The sequence below is a fragment of the Topomyia yanbarensis genome, chromosome 2, assembly GCF_030247195.1.
Source record: "Topomyia yanbarensis strain Yona2022 chromosome 2, ASM3024719v1, whole genome shotgun sequence".
NCBI lineage: Eukaryota > Metazoa > Arthropoda > Insecta > Diptera > Culicidae > Topomyia > Topomyia yanbarensis.
This window is the reverse complement of record NC_080671.1, coordinates 240,642,944-240,660,327: the sequence shown is the minus strand read 5'-3', so window position 1 is coordinate 240,660,327 and position 17,384 is coordinate 240,642,944. Positions and strand designations below refer to the sequence as shown.

General features: G+C 37.9%; 1 protein-coding gene and 1 long non-coding RNA gene across 3 annotated transcripts; one reads left to right on the top strand and one right to left on the bottom strand.

Moving 5' to 3' along the window:
- Nucleotides 1–505: 505 nt before the first annotated feature.
- LOC131682980 (uncharacterized) lies at nt 506–1,823 on the bottom strand. Of its 2 annotated transcripts, none has more exons than XM_058964810.1 (3): nt 1,343–1,823; nt 1,115–1,282; nt 506–958 (listed from the first exon to the last, which is right to left on the bottom strand). In XM_058964810.1, exons 1-3 carry the CDS (start codon nt 1,508–1,510, stop codon nt 824–826), a joined length of 471 nt encoding a protein of 156 aa, XP_058820793.1. In that variant the 5' UTR covers nt 1,511–1,823; the 3' UTR covers nt 506–823. The 2 variants fall into 2 exon arrangements, 1 of the variants encoding a protein (XP_058820793.1); XR_009304292.1 differs by having other exon boundaries at nt 508–958; nt 1,336–1,823.
- Nucleotides 1,824–13,969: 12,146 nt separating this feature from the next.
- LOC131682986 (uncharacterized) lies at nt 13,970–15,717 on the top strand. The gene is made up of 4 exons (XR_009304301.1): nt 13,970–14,584; nt 14,640–14,769; nt 14,832–15,126; nt 15,188–15,717. It is a non-coding gene; the product is annotated as an uncharacterized LOC131682986 (long non-coding RNA).
- Nucleotides 15,718–17,384: the final 1,667 nt, after the last annotated feature.

Here is a 17,384-nt window from a genome sequence, read left to right as displayed (position 1 = left end):
GTGGTAGAAAGTTTCTTGAACCTAAAGAACTTACGCAGCACAAACTTGTCCACAGCAAAGATCGAGAATTCAGATGTGAAGTCTGGTGGCGGGTTTAAAAAATATTCTCACATGACTCGGCACATGCAAATCCATACAAACGAACGCCCGTACAAATGTGACCTCTGCGGGCAAGAGTTTCTTCGAAGAGCACATTTGACCCAGCATAATCGCAAGCATTGTGGCCAACGACCCCATGGCTGTGAATAGTGTAGAAAAAGATTCGTTGAACGTAGTCATTTGATGGGACACAAGAAGCTGCACGAAAGGTCAAGGAATGGTAGCAGGCGAAAAGGAAAAATTGAGGATTCTACCGTGACCGAAAGCATCCACGCGGTCACTGGAGGCGTTAATGGGAAAATAGAAGAGGAAAAACAAGTACTAACAAAAATTATCTGATTGAAAGCAATGTAAATAGAAGTCTTGTTTATTATCAAAATGTATTTAGTAACTTTCTATATTTCATTGCGGCGCCATTAAATGGCCCTGTTATCAACAATCGACACTATAAAAATTATCCACTACCTTACCAACTGCCTGCTGAACACTCTCGTAACCATTGTCTTGTAGGAGCTGTTCTAGTTCAAGCCCCACACACATAGCACACCATCCTGGCGACCAGATGCACCCATCTCGGCCTGCCACTGGTCTATGAAAATACATGTGATAGGACCGCAATGGCCGTTTAGGGTGAACTGCAATAGGTGGCTATCGAGTCGGAACACTTTAACAGTGTGGCCCTGGCTGCCAGTCATAACTGTACCGCCCGCCACTTCCAAACATGTCACCGGTAACCCTGCTGGTGAAACTCCAGAATACATCGAAGCTCCTCCTCGGATGCATTATGTTGAGCTGGCAACGCTGTGGACGGATTGCTGAAATAAACTAATGCTTCCTGCCGAACCGGTGCGTACGTGGGCTAAAAAAGAATAAGAATTAAGGCACTTGATGACATACTTATTGCAGACTGAAAATTAAATGACTTAGAATATACAGTATTTTAAAATAACAAATAAAATCTGTCTGTTCTGCGCCGTACATGAGCTTAAAAAATTACTTGAAACATAGGACTTACTTCGCCCATATGCAGACGTAAACCCCAATCGATCTGACAACCTTGCGTGTACGTTTCTAGTCTCAGAGAATCAATTCGTCCACTCAACCGTGCGACTATCACTTTGTCACCGGCGAGCTTTATGTTAGTTACCCCATTGTTGTGGATGTTTTCGGCTTCATATATACCCTGCAATGAAACGTCCGTCAATAGTTGTAATAAAAAAACAAGTGACTCCATACAATTTACTTTAAAGTTACCAGTCGTTCCCTCCCAGAATTCCAACCGCCCATCTGCACACCCAATCTCTATGAAATTATCAAAAAAGTCCAGACACCAGATCGGCGATGTCTGGTAACATTTCTTCCGCGCTGAACCTCCTCCTCCAGGTGGCTGAGAACATTCGCCAGCGCTCATCTGCTGCCGGGGTGGGATGAAGCCGTAGTATTGGACTTACTCTCCACCGCTGCTACATCATAGCCCTTGGTTGAATTATTCCACAAAAACCGGATTCGCAGATCCGCACAAATACCTTTTGGGCATACACGATTATCATTTGTAAAATGTTTCTCATACTGAACGGTAAAACGGTAAATTTCCTGCATCTCATTCTGATGATTGTGCCTGGTGAAGTTACACTGTAGTTTTTCTTCAGTTTGAAAGCAAAACTGGTCGGCGAACTCTCGGGAAACGGGAGACAGCTGATGTTTTTAGATTCCTTGGCAGGATGAAATACATAACAGATAGGTAGAGAAAACAGGAAAAAAAACAAAAAAGATGTCATCGATGTTTGAACAGCACTTTTCACTTTAGAGCAGCGTTGTCAGATGGTTTTGTATAATAAGTTGTTCTATAGTACACAGAAGTCGCTCCGGAGCAAACAGAAGCAAAAAATACTTGCTTTTTACTCCAGCTTGCTAACGGAAGAAGAAAAAAGAGAAGAGAACATAGGAACGATTTTCTCTCTGCTTGCTCCGGAGTACATCCACTTTCTACTGGTACTGGAACAAATCTAATATCGGTATAGTTCTAAATAAAAAAATAGGTATTTATCGGTGTGAAGATGTATGCTAACCAAAAGTTACCTGCAACTTATTAGTTTTAAATAATAGATCATTCTAATGTTATGTAATCAAACCTACCAAGCTCAATCGATTTCAGAATCGGTTGTTGAGCTTCATTTGAAATTTTGATAGTAACCTGGCAGATTGCTGAATCAATTTCCGGATGATTTGATGTGGAAATGTGAAGACATTTTCTAAAAAGGCCCATACGTAATATTAATTGATCATATTATATGAAAATCGTTATTTTTTGGTAAGAAAAAATAAATCGGTATTTTAGAAACTTTATTGGTATTGAAATTAAAAATCGGTTTAGATATCGATGAATCGGTATATTCTGCAACACTGTTTTGGGGTTCATCTACGTCAAAACAATATTTTTGACAAATTGGAATGAACTCTTGGAGTTCATACCCAGTATACAAGATGCCGGCGAGCGGTAGGCTACTGGAACTTTGTTATAAGCTACCCGTCGTAACTTTATTTCATATTCCCCACTCGAAGTTCATCCAAATGGTGTAAAAGTATGGTGAATCGAGGTAAAATAGGACAGGGGAATACAGAGTAAAATGGGCAGTTCGAAGAATTTTTGATTTTTTCAATATATAGAGACACCAAATTAACGTGACGTGAATTACCTGGGAGGGAGAAACAGACACTACGCACGAAGTGTAAATAAAAGCACTTGTCACGAAGCAAGAAAACTTCCGACAGTAAAAATCGATCAAGGTGGGCGACGCTTAAATGAGCAAATTTCTTTTTGCGTGTCATTGATGCAAGCGTGTGACCGGCACATGACTTCAATCGTGTGATGGAAATAGAGCTAGGGACAGTATAAAATCAGTGAAAGTTTTTTTCCGGGTGCTTTACATTGATTTGAAGATAAAGTCAGACGACAGATTGGTTCCAGTATTCGAGTGAAAAGGAACACATTTCGGAACGATGTGTCTCACCTTCTATTTTAAAAATAAGATGTTTGTGCCGTTCTTTTCCTTCATTCTACCACAATTTCCTAAAAATTTTCTTGCACTGATTATTAAAAACCGTTATTAAATTGAAGCTGAAAAATAGAATTTAATTTTATAAAAATTAATCTAACAGAATCCTTGAATAAGGAAAATCGCCGGTAAAGGCACGTTTATCTGATTTGTGAAATGTCGACCACCATTGAATAAGAGAAATGTACCGGTTTATTTTCCAAATGTGAAAAAGAATCTGCAAAAAAGTTCTTATTTATTTAATGTTACATTCGAGTGTAATTTACGATTGACGGCTCCACCTCATATCCCGTAGAAACATGTGACGTTATTTTCTTCCTAAGCTGTTCATTTATTGAAATTCGTCTGACGACTGGTAGAAAAATATCCATTTGTCCTTTTCACTTCAAAGCATGATATTTTTTAAACAAAATGCCTGTAAATCGCTTAAGTGGTTAAGGTTCAAAAAAATATTGCCTATATGAAAGTACATACTGACGAAAATATCTGTGCGAAATTTCATCCAGATCGGAGCACTAGAACCACTGAGAACTGGGGCGACATTATGGAACCATTTCAAATCGACTTTTTCATACAAGCTTGCATACAATAAACATTTCGTTTCAAGATGCGTAATGCCACCCCTGACTTGTGTAAGAAATAAAACTCGCTTTGAAATGACAACAGCAAGTAGCAACTTGTCACTGGCTGGCGCTTCGATCGGTCAGCAATCGCTATACGGGACTTGTGTGCGAACTTGGATACAATGGTGACTCACGCATGCGAACCTGTATGCGATGGTGATATTCAACGTATTTTTATTTAAATGTTTACACAGGCTTTTCGGAAAAGTTTGTTCTAGCTTATATGTCTGTTCTCTGTGCTAAAACTACAGCCGTTCGAAGCGCGTTTGTTCCATCCTCGTATGTAGCAGAGAAGAGAAGTACCACATTGAACAAACAAAATTACGAAAGTTCTCACAAAAACGAATCGGATTTGTTGCTGGTTTTCCTTGCTTTGATTTGAAAGTGCACCCGTATGACGTTTCAACTAGTATAACTTTTGAGACTGGCTCGTATAAATCGTTGCAGGCGGTAAGGTCGAGCTTCGCTAAAGCGTACAGTAAATAACAGAAAATGTGTTATTGCGTTTCGTATCATAGATTTTACTTTTCTGATTGATATTATGCTTATTGCTGTATGTAATCATTGAACGCTCGTTTTCTAAAACGACATTATCTGTTATTTTTGCGGTGCGTCCGGAGAATTATCCAGTTTCAACGGAATGTTCTCTGATTACCTGGTCCGCTTTTATTAATTTTGCATATTGAAGACTAACTCGTAAGGAACCTTTGCTAAGCAGCACATGATTGCAGAGCCGTCTTTCTAACTAGTGGAACGTGATCTTCCGCATGGGTGGTGGATTTTTCCATTTGTCATGAATATTACTTGTGATAATTAAGCTGAAGAAGTAAACTTTTTTTTCTGAATTCCAATCCAATGCAGTGACAGCTAATGTGAGTACTTAAGGTCACAAGAGCACTTAGCACATATTAGGAAAGCCAATGGAAGATTTTGTCGTGATAATTCAATTTTGTAAAAAAAAATATTTGTAATTTTTCGAACAAAAAAAAGGTTCGATAAAACGTCAGCTGCATCGGAAAAAATCGAAAACAGCATATGGCTTAATGACCCAATGAACGTATACAATCTCACCATCGTCGGTCTTAACATCAGTTGTTTTCTCTAACAGTTTAACTATTTTTAAATTTATTTTAGAAAAAAATCTTCAACTTGGCTGCTGAGTAACTGATTAATAATAGTTTCTTGGTACGCAGATCTGAAAAGTGTGTAGCAGCGATGCCACAAGTACATATTTATCTAGAAAGGTACAGATTTTTCGAGAATTTTTGGTACAAATTCTGTACGATACGGATAACATATTTTTGTAAAAAAAAGTACAGTTTGGTACAGATTTTTTTTAACACGACAGGTAAAATAATTTAACACTGCGATGCATACCAGTAAACAGGTTATAAATGTTGAGTTACACCCCTGATAGACAGGGCCGGCGCAAAGCGTGGGTAGTATGGGTAGTACTACCCACTCGAAAATAACCGAGTGGGTAATTACTCACTCGAAATTTTGAACCATTTCAAAAAATTTAGATGTGCAACGTATGTATCTCGCACTACACACATTTGAAAACATCGATGTACCACAATTCCATTTGCTCAAACGAATGCGATTTTTTGTGAATGTAATGTCAGCGTGTGCATTGCGAAAAGGGAAAAAATCCTTACTAATGGACCCCTCACCCTATGCTTTCTACCCACTCGGGCGTAAAGTGTTTCGCCGCGCCTGCTGATAGAGGGATGGCGAGAAACTGAGCTGGAGCTAGCCCTGACATTAGGATGCGGAATTTGAGAAACTTGCTTGCAGCAAATCAAAGGATTGATGTCAAAATAGGTTTGTTACAGTACCAGGAGGAACTGGAAGTACTTCTCCTTTTCTACTTCTAGTAGCAAACCGAATTAAAAATTAGCAAGTTTTTTGTTCCTGTTTGCTACGGAGCAACTAGGAGCAAGAACCGTGTATTGAAACAAACCGAATGAAAGCCGAGCGGATCTGCGCGGATTGCTTGCGTTTACTGTGATAGGCCGCTTACAGAGTGGCGGCGAGAAACTGTGTATGTGCTGCCCAAGTAACCATAAGCATTAAGCCATTGCACTATATTGGCTATACATTTGCACTAATGTTGCATTGAAACTCCATTACAGTATTAACAATGCAATAAATCTCTATATTAGCATCAATAATGCATAATAGCGCAACTGACATATAGCATTATCACTGGCTCTATATGCGTATATAAAGCTGATATAACGCGTACATGCTTCAAGGATCTTTAAAGCATGTAAGCTTTACAAGTGCATTTAGTGCCATTATAGAGCAAATAAAAAGCCGATTTAACGCTATTGTAATGCAATGGGTTTATTTGTTATGCAACTCTTCTTGAAGATTATATTGGGCATATTTCATTTCAATCGAATATATGCAATATAGTCTAGGGAGCAAACGCAGCGCACTTACCGTGAAGGACGAGGCAAGGTACCTCAGTTCGAGACATACTAAAGGTAATTTTCGTGAAACATTCATATCATGTGAGAACGAAAACACATCAAGGATATTCATTACAATACATTAGAAGACAGTCAATTACGGTTTTAAACAGAACATTTTGTTTTAAAATTTTTCCCTTTTGCTCATCATACCGAAAGGAAACATAGGAAATGATTTTAAAACCATGGCGGACAATGACAGCCAACTGAAGCTAATGCTAATAGCATTAGTATTGTAGAAACGAGCTATCAATCTATGCACAGTAATAGCACTATATTTCTCCTTTTCTGGCATAATACCAGCATAATATCAGGCTTCGCGGCTCTTCAAGACAGCATTATATGTGGATCTAAAGCAGATATTAGGCTACGTTATAATGCCTATGGGTTACTTGTGTGGTACTGACAGTAGGATGCGAGATGCCAGAAACCTGTTTGCAGCATATCAAATGGAACCTGTCAGTGTAAAAGCAGGTAGTCGGTGCAGATCAGCTCGGCTTTCACTCTGGCATCATCCCTTTGGTTTGCAGCAAGCAGGTTTTTTGCATTCTAACGTCAGCCCTAGCCCCAGCTTAGCTTCTCGCCGCCACTCTGTAAGCACCCATAGGCTTCATTTGATTTGCTGAATACAAGTTTGTCACATCTCGCATTCAAATGTCAATACAAGCCCCAGCCAGGGTTGCACATTCACAAATTTTTCTTTAATGTCACAGATTTATTTAACAATTAGGTAATCCATGAGACGTGTTGGATAAGCTGATTATTTCTTGATTGTTTCTTCTGACGTTACTCCGCTTTGTTGGGCACAACGTCCGACAAAACCGTTGATTCGATCCAACATCAAACGAATCGGAACTAATGAAAGATCCACTGAGTTGTCAAACGAACGTCTCATAGATTGCCTGATTTTTGGTCACAGCTTCTTTTTTCAGAAGACAGATTTTTAACATTTTCATGAAAATTTCACCGATTTCCACAGATTTTTGGAAATATTTTAATTTTTTATAGATTTTTCGGAAATTTTAGTAGAACACTCCGTAGTTTTGAATGGTTTCTGGCGAAATTTTATCGCAATGAAACAACTGATTCCGAGTCGGATTTTTTTGGGTTTTCGCAGCCAAATATCAGCATCAGCACCAACTCAGTATATCACTATCTCGAATGAAAAATAATTATATAAAATGATTCTGTTTGTCTTTGTGTGGGTACAGAATACGAGGAATTTTCAACTCCCAGTACAGGTTTAATTGTGGCAGCACTGGTGAGTAGTCAGAACAATTGTCATGGTTTACAGACCTTGGTGACATTTCATAAAAATTGAAATGCGACATTAAATCCTTGAAAAGGTACTCATGAGAATTTATACAAAGCAGCCTCCAATATAAAAGATTGAAAATAATTATAAACTAATTTTTATAAGGACCAAAAAACTTATATCGAATCCTGGAAAAGGAAAATGGCTAACTAACAAAATGCTGTTTGTGTTTAAATTTAATGTCCTTGCTTGGTGGTTCTCAAAAGAAAGGACACACAATAACCATTGGGAAGATATCCATTGAAAATCTTTCTTGGGCAGTGCGCTAAGAATTAACTGTGCAGTCAAAAGTTTCGATATTTAAACGTAAATGTATGCTTACATACTTCAACATTAAAACTTTCGTTTTTCGATGGAAAAAGATAGGTTAATTTTTAAAGTAAAATATCCGTTTGCAACCCAAAAACGCAGTCAATGTTTGAAAGATGGGTTAATTATTGCATGACAATTTTTATTTGGTAGAACATATTCTGACCACTTGTCGGATTATCGGGGATGAATTTGCTAGATATTTTATACCAGTAACGTCGTATAATTTCGAACTAATGTGTTGATTAACAGTGTATTTTGCAGGGCTTCGACACCACGTGCCGCTAGTGATTTTAAAAAGAATTGTGAGAAGTTTTGATTTTGAGTGGCCCTTCTCTTCTCTGTATGTAGTTATAACAAAACTTTGAACGCAATTATCTGAGAATGGAGTTTCTTGAAAAGGACCGTTGCAGTGGAGTGACATCTCAAAAACTACTCAACCGATTTTCATAAATTTTGTTTTAAATTGTTCGTATTTACATTCTCGTGTACTTGAATGGTTCCTTTTTTATCAAAATTTATTTGATTTTTTGTAATATTTTATTTTAAATTTTGAACACCTAAAACATAAATTTTGTTATCAACACAGTTTTTTTATCGCAGAATTATTTTTTTAATGCCGAAACCGTTCAAGTACACCAGAATACAATTTTTATAATAGCTTGCTTACTTTTTCGATTTAAGTTGAGCGGTTCGTCTGGGAGAGTGTTCACCGTAAGCCGCTGCGAAAAAATGCGCTTCGGTCATAGCAGTGGCCTGTTCATATAAAGTTGTGACAAAATTATAAAAATTGGTTTATGTGGCTAAAAATCGGGTTTTTAACTAATTTTGGATCACTGAATGCATTTCGGATATCAGTTTTGAAATTCCATAATTCTTTTTTCGACTACTTTTATATAAACCCATTTGAAGGCGTTGGACGTTAAAGGGTTAATATACACGTTAATAACAGAAGTAAATCACATCGGATGACAGAAATGATTTTCATCCGATTGTGGTAACATTTGGAGATATTTTTATTCAAACTGGGAGAAATATAAAATAAATATTTTGAAAAGAATTACAAGACATTCATTTTTGGGGTTTTGTCAATCGTCGTGCCACTGTGCGGGGACGCGGCCATAATGCCGATAATTTGCAATGTTTTTTTCATACAACTTGTTTTTATTTTCTTCGATAGTCTAACAAATTGCCTTTTGCTTTTCCAAATAAAACTTAATGACTCTTAAAAAATCACGAACTTAAATATATAAACTGATAGCAATTTGGGTTGTAAACAGAATCAGTTTCTACGTCTAGAAAAAACGTCATATATACTTTTAGGCTGTGGACCATTTGGCGAACTTTTTTCACTTTGATTGAAATTTGACAGTTCCAACCACAAGAGCGACTCATTCCAAATGTTAACCAATGGATAGGTATTTGGAATTGACAGCTGTAAAAACAGCTTTAAATTATGTCACTCACAGCTTTGGAACTTAAATATCCACTAATGAAATAGCCGAAAAAACATTTGACATAACATGTTTTCGTTTTCATATTTGCCCTTTATTTTCTACTGAAAAATATCGACAACCTAAATAAAGTACAGAAAACTGTTTCCACCTTTCTTTTCACATCCTCCAACAACAATTATTTAACTGTCGAACTGTCAATTTTAACCATGCTATACCACAGGGTTATTTTGCAAATAACTTTTGAAGTGTATGTTTTTAACTAATAAATAAAAATAGAATATTTTAATGAATCGGATCATCTGATTAAGCTATGAGCACCCAAACACTAAAAATATTATGTCGATGTCAAACCTCATGTCGAAGTAACTTGCTAATTTTTATATCGAAACTTTGTTCATATTTATTTGCATGAATCTAGGCCTACGTTGATGATTTTCATTTTTTGAGTACACCCTCAAAAGAAACTTTAAACTGGGGCATCGCCAAATCTGATGAGTAAAGTGTCACTCATTCTAAAATTGTTTAATGGGCCACAAATTTTTAAAACTCTTTACACGATTTTCGTCATTATTACTTGTCTTTACTATAGATATGAAAATAGATTTTAATTCACATGTTTTAAATACAGGGGGCGGGCATAGCGTGGTAGGTAAATCCATTGCCTTGTACGCAGCTAACCTGGGTTTCGAAAAGAGGCGAATGACCCTAAGGTTGAAACCTATATAATAAAAATAAAAAAAAAATATTTTAATACAAAGATGATATAAATTATTTTAAAACAAAAAAATATTTTTGAATTATCAAAAAACCTGCGTCACAAAATATTTTTTTTATTCTACATTCCCATTTCTTGGATCAGAGAACATTTACAGCGTCATCTCATTTCCATAATTACATAACGAGCATAAAATATACGTTAGGCATAGTTCATTGAGGATTTAAGTGACGATACAGCATTACATAATTCAAACATCATAACGACTTTTTAAGATTAATAAAAATCCAAGTGAAAAAGACGCTTTTGTTGAATCCTTCCACTAGTTGTTTTTATAGTGATTATTTGCCTCTTATGTTCAAAAACTTTCGTTCTGTCTGGTAAATTGATTAATTTATTGAAATGTAAAGATTATTTGAAATATTCATATAATCTATGCGTTTTTAATATTTTACATTATAGCAAGATCGCAGTATTGTCTTAAAACGATGCTCGAAGCGCTTGAACGCATCCAAATTCTTATTCAACATTGAATACACAGAAATACAATATATTTGATGATGGCAGTACGGATTCCCGAAAAATTCAACTGGTTAATGTGAATAAGATTTTAAAATCACAGCAAAACTTTGACAATATTTAACTATTTTGCCCAATCTAGACAAAAAATCAAGGAAACTTATTGTTCGTAAACACTTTCAAGCAAGAATACGATAACAATACTTTCCTTTCCTCGATGTTCAGATGTTCACTTCTTTGTGGCTCGGAGTGACAGTTTCGTTCTGGCTGGCTATGACGTTCACATTTATTGAGTCTGTTTCTCCCTCCCAGATAATTACTAGAGGGATCATGTCGCTGGTTGCACTGATGGTTTACCACATCGCTCCTTCATATAATAAGCCTATTAGTTTTACATTTATTGCGCCGGCTAGACCTATCAAAGTAATGAAATGCAACGTGATGGAGCGACATCACATGTTTTAATCTGTAAATATATGGAGACATCAGCGATTTGCTCCATCTACTAGTTATAATTCTTTTTGTTGTGATGCTTAGTCGGGCTTTCTTGCCAATTATCGATTACTACTGTCACTTGGAAGCTGTTAGGTTTTCCGTCGTTGTAGTTATGGCTCCTGATTTTCACTATATTGGAACTGACGGTTTCACAGATTTCGTTACGCGACGATGGCAAACGTTTTTCTTTGCTGGCCGAAGATTCCATTATATTTAGGTATGGAAGACGTAACCATTTACGAAAATGTCAATGACAGCTTCTCAACCTTCTGTGTATTTTCGTAAAGCAATACCTTAACAGGTTGATCCTAAAATTAGTATTTTTTTCGATATATAATTTAAAAATAAATATTTCGACAAATGTTACCAGTTATTCCGTCCATGTACCATTGTAGTTGTAGTTGGTTGGTATAGTACACCTGCTTAGGTACATGCTCGTCAACTCGACACTGAAAATGCCTTGTTTCTTTGATCTGTCGTTGTTTCTCGAAGCACATTCAATGAAAATCGCGCTGGCTCCTCGTATGGGATAGTCAAACGAGAACACACAAAGGAATCGAATCCAGAGACGACTACGTTAAGTGATTAACTTCAGTGGAAATTGAGACAGTGGCTGGAATTAACCTGAATAGGGTAAGAAAGCGAATTTAGTACAGTATTTTGATTTTTATGAAAAGAGATTAGACCTACTAGAGGTCGCATGCCGCTGTTAACACTGGTGGTTTATTATCTCGATCTTACATATACTAGGCCCATTGGTTTGACACATATTGCGCCGGGTACACACATGGCAAAGTAATGGGCTGCAATATGCTAGAGCGAGACCCCATGCTTCAGTCCATGAATGCATGGTGACAGTAGCGCTTTGCTCCCTCTAGTAGTTATTATCTCTCTTTTTTAAGCCTCAGATAAGCGCATATTAAATTTGTTTAATCTATCTATCTATCTATCTATCTATCTATATCTATATCTATATCTATCTATCTATCTATCTATCTATCTATCTATCTATCTATCTATCTATCTATCTATCTATCTATCTATCTATCTATATCTATCTATCTATATATATAAAAGTCAAAGTTTGTATGTATATGATTTATAGACTCCCAAACGGCTTAACCGATTTCCGTAAAAATTTGCACACAGTAGGTATTTGGTATGGGGCGTGTTTGTGTGCTATTAGTTGGAGATTATCTGCCCGCCAGATGGCGCTTTGGAACAAATTGTGTTTTCCTCCTATTTCGCAGAGTGTCGCAGCAACGCGCGATGGGTATTAGCTAGTCTATATATATAAAAGTCAAAGTTTGTATGTATATGATTTATAGACTCCCAAACGGCTTAACCGATTTCCGTAAAAATTTGCACACAGTAGGTATTTGGTATGGGGCGTGTTTGTGTGCTATTAGTTGGAGATTATCTGCCCGCCAGATGGCGCTTTGGAACAAATTGTGTTTTCCTCCTATTTCGCAGAGTGTCGCAGCAACGCGCGATGGGTATTAGCTAGTATATATATAAAAGTCAAAGTTTGTATGTATATGATTTATAGACTCCCAAACGGGTTAACCAATTTCCATAAAAATTTATACACAGTAGGCTTTTGTTATGGAGCGTGTTTGTAAGCTATTAGTTGGGGATTATCTGCCCACCAGATGGCGCTATAGAACAAAGTGTGTTTTCCTCATATTTCGTTGCAAATCGCAGCAACGCGTGATGGGTATTAGCTAGTCTATATATAAAAGTCAAAGTTTGTATGTATATGATTTATAGACTCCCAAACGGCTTAACCGATTTTCGTAAAAAATTATACACAGTAGGTATTTGTTATGAGGTGTGTTTGTGTGATATTGGTTGGGGATTATCTGCTTGCCTGATGGCGCTTCGGAACAAAATTGCGTTTTCCTACTATTTCGTTGAATATCGCAGCAACGCGCGATGGGTATTAACTAGTATCTTATATAGGAATGAAGAGACCTTTCTCATCAGGCCTAACCCCCTATTTCTTATTTTTTATCGAAAGATGTCATATTTTTATAAACATTTCCGTTTAAATGAGGTTTCTAGGACAATTTCTGTTTTTTTTATAATAATTGAAAAATTGCAAAATGCAAGAATGTTTAATATTTTTTCACCAAATCAAGAATGGTGAGACGCGAAATATTCGTTTCGGCAGCACTGTTTTGTTTTTTTTCTATTATTTTATCGGCAACACTGTAAATGAAGTGGTGAGTCCTAATATCACATTCATTAATGAGTTTAGTGAACCTTGATCTGTCAAATGTTACTTTTTGTTAACAAAGTAGTTTCCAACAACCAAGGCAACCGGAAAACACCCAACTATGTAATGTTTTTCGACACGGAGTGGATGATTGGCGGTGCTGCAAAGATTCAGATTGCGATGAACCGACGAAACTTAGCTAAGCGATCGATTAGACGCAAATTAGACGACACAAACATGCAAGCCTAACATCAAAGAACGGAACATTCGAACACGTTTCTATCTAAACCAGTAAGTTCAGTCGGAATTTTGGCTGGCTCTAACTCCGGTTCCAGTGTCAACCGATTCTAATTAAAATCATATGTTTCAGTAGAGCCGGATACTAACTAGCCAGAATTGCTAGAGATACTCATCTGGGAGAAGAGAATTTTGATTTTCGCATATTAACACTTCATAGCTAGGGGGAAATCACTCTAAACTTAGTCTGATTCCGAACCCTACCAAAAAAGTTCAGGCGGGATTAGAAAAGTTTATTCGGGATCTTTCAGGATTAAAATAGTTTAGCGAATTTTTTATGGGTGTCATTTTCAAGTGACAGTGACAGCTCTTATCGTGAACAGCCGATCAGTTAAGTAAACAAAGAGCGCAGAAAATTTAGCTGGTTCTTCAATCGGTTCCCCGTCTAAAGTGCCGTCGGTAGCATTCCAGATAATATTCTTATTACGATTTTTGTGCTTCTGGCGTCGTTTTTCTGCGTCACTTTCGTCGATATTGATTTGCGTTATAAACAATGGATATTTTATTGTCATTTCTGTGAGATGTGGAACACAACAATCTAAAAAATCCAGCTGATTTACTGTCGACACTAACGCTTGGCATCTGGTGGTGCGTCTAAATCTTCGACCAATTGATCCACAATCTTTATACGTCGGGCAGTCACGACCGGCAGGAGCTTATCGCCAAGATCTTGCATTTCCTGTATTTGCGCAAACGTTCCTACATTGTATATTTCGGTCAGATTGTCAACAACTTCACTAGGGTTGTCGTCATCCCTTTTGAGGAATATACCGGCGTATGGTTGGTTCAACTTAACCTTTCGCCTTATTAGGTCTGAGTATCTGGTTGGTGACATGTCAATTACGTTTACATTTACGTTTATTGAAAGATGGCGAACATCAACCTGTTCTTTTAGTGGAAATGGAAAACAAGCATGAATCATTTAAACGCACCGAAGAAGTGAAGGCCCTTACACAGGAATTAATTAAAACCATACGGGATATTATAACGAGGAATCCACTGAGGTAAGTCATATTGTATGAATACAATTTGTTGTTAAACTTGTTAGTCTTTTTGTAGGGAAAGCTTATAGCAAATATTGCATCAGAACCAACATATGGTAGACAACCCAGTATATTTTTGCTATCTTGGGGCTTCTTTGTCGGCTGCAGATTCACCAGAATTGCGAGAAATTCTCGAGGAAATCGACGTAAGTTTCTTAATTGATTGTTCCGATAAAATGATCGTTTGCCACCATTTCTTTATTCACAGATTCCAAAGCGACTTATGTTGCTACTGAAGAAAATATTGGAACTGTCAAAATTACAAGCGAAAATTGGCCGCGCAGTAGAAAAGAAAGTGAAATAACAACACCGGAAGTGCATTCTACAGGAGCAGCTAAAGGTTATAAAGAAGAACTTGGCATCGAGAAAGATGACATAGATGTTATTGGCGAAAAGTATCGCGAGCGAATTAAAGATAAGGTAGTTCCAAAAGCGGTGGCCGATGTTATCGAAGAAGAGCTTAACAAACTAAACTTTCTAGAAAGTCATAGCTCGGAATTCAAGTGAGTAACATTCCTGTTTCAATAAATGTAGCTATTCAACAATGCCTCTCCCTTCCAATAGTGTAACGCGAAATTATCTTGACTGGCTAACTACCTTGCCATGGGGAGTAATGAGTTAAGAAAATTTAGATATCGATCGTGCCACTGAAGTTTTAAACGCTGATCACTAGGCATGGAAAACATCAAAAAGCGAATTCTTGAATTCATCGCCGTGAGCCAATTGAAGGGAACGACCTAGGGAAAATTATCTGTTTCCACGGTCCTCCCGCTGTAGGCAAAACGAGTATTGCGCGGTCGATTGCTCAAGCTTTGAATTGAGAGTACTTCCGTTTCAGCGTTGGAGGCATGACCGATGTTACTGAAATCAAAGGACATAGACGGACCTACGTCGGTGCGATGCCGGGCAAATTAATAGTGTTTGAAGAAAACCAAAACCGAAAATCCACTGGTCATGATTGATGAGGCGGACAAGATTGGAGAGTAAGATATCTTACGTGGAAAAAGTTTTCTTCTTCGTAGCAATTTTTATTTTTTATTTGTTTCAATTCATAAAGGACTGTTGCATTACATCAACAGTCCTTTTGAATCAATCAGCTGCACTTGTAAGATTGATTCAAAATATATTTTGGTTGATCTAACCAAAAAAATAAATTTGGTTTTATAAATTCCTTGGTTCACAATAAAGAATTTTTATCGATTAAAAATGAACAAATAATTTATAGAATCAAACAAAAATGACTTCCCCTGACGACGGTTCGTCTCAAGGTGAGATGGACGTCGAAACAAAATCGGCTCCCCGGCTCAAAGTATATCCGAGCTCGGCCACCGGGCCATTTGTGATCTTCTTTCGGACCAAAGAAAAAAAGTGTTTGAATCTGTTGCAGATTTCTCGCGTTCTGACAGACCGGTATTCGGCCGTGACAGAAATATCGAAAATTCGCCCTGATAAGCTTCGGGTGGTTGTTAACAGTTCAACTCAGGCAAATGATATTGCTGGCTACGAGCCCTTTACGAGGGAGTGCAGGGTGTATATTCCAGCTAGCAGGGTTGAAGTCAGTGGGGTCGTTTCCGATTCGAGTCTGAATTGCGAGGACCTGCTAAAATATGGGACTGGCTGTTTCAAAGACCCCATGCTTAAGCCAGTGAAGATACTGGAATGCAAACGTTTGCATTCAGCATCAGTCGCAGCTGACGGGAAGAAAACATACGTCAACCTAGACTCTTATCGGGTGACCTTCGCCGGCTCTGCCCTGCCCAATTACCTCCTCTTTGACAAGGTTTGTCTACCTGTTCGCCTCTTTGTGCCGCGGGTCATGAACTGTACTAATTGCAAACAATTGGGACACACAGCCTCCCAATGTAGCAATAAAGCCCGCTGTGGGAAATGCGGTGGGAATCATGCGGATGATTCCTGTGGTAGAGATGTCGAAAAGTGTCTCTACTGTGGGGGAAACCCACATGATCTCCCTTCATGTCCCGCGTACAAACAGCGCGAGGAAAATCTTAAGCGTTCCCTTCAGGGACGCTCTAAGCGATCTTTTGCAGAAATGCTTAAGATAGCTGCGCCACCTGTCTCTACGAACATCTTTACCAGCTTATCTACTGACGAAGGCGACTGTGATGAACCCCAGGAGGGAACATCTTCTGCTGTGCCTAGAAGTAGTAGAAAAAGGAAGAACATTTCCTCTTCCAAGCTTCGTCGTAAAGGCCAGAAGGTGTCTCTTCATGGTCCCCCTAAAATGAATACTCAAGGAAGTACTGTTGTAAAACCGAAACAAGTCGCTCCCGGTCTCAGTAACTTGAGCTCAGAAAAGGAGTTCCCAGCACTTCCAGGAACATCAAAAACCCCAAGTGTTCCCATATCTCAGCCAGAGAAAGAAAACAGTGCTGGCTTAATAAATTTCTCTGACATTGTGGACCGTATTCTTACAGCGTTGAACATTTCTGACCCCCTTAAAAGTATTTTGATAAGCTTTCTCCCCGCAGTAAAAACATTCTTGATGCAGTTCACTGCGAAATGACCCCTCCTTTCAGCGATTGTATCCTTCGATGGCTAATTCATCGAACGAGGTCAAGGATTTAATCACTGTTCCACAGTGGAATTGCAGAAGTATTATCCCGAAAAACGTCGCTACTGGCGCCGGTTCGTCGACGGACTAACGAGAGAAACATCGATGAGCACTCTTTGGAGTACGGCCCGGCGCTTACGAAACCGAAACAGTATCAATGAGAGCGTGGAATATTCAAACCGTTGGATA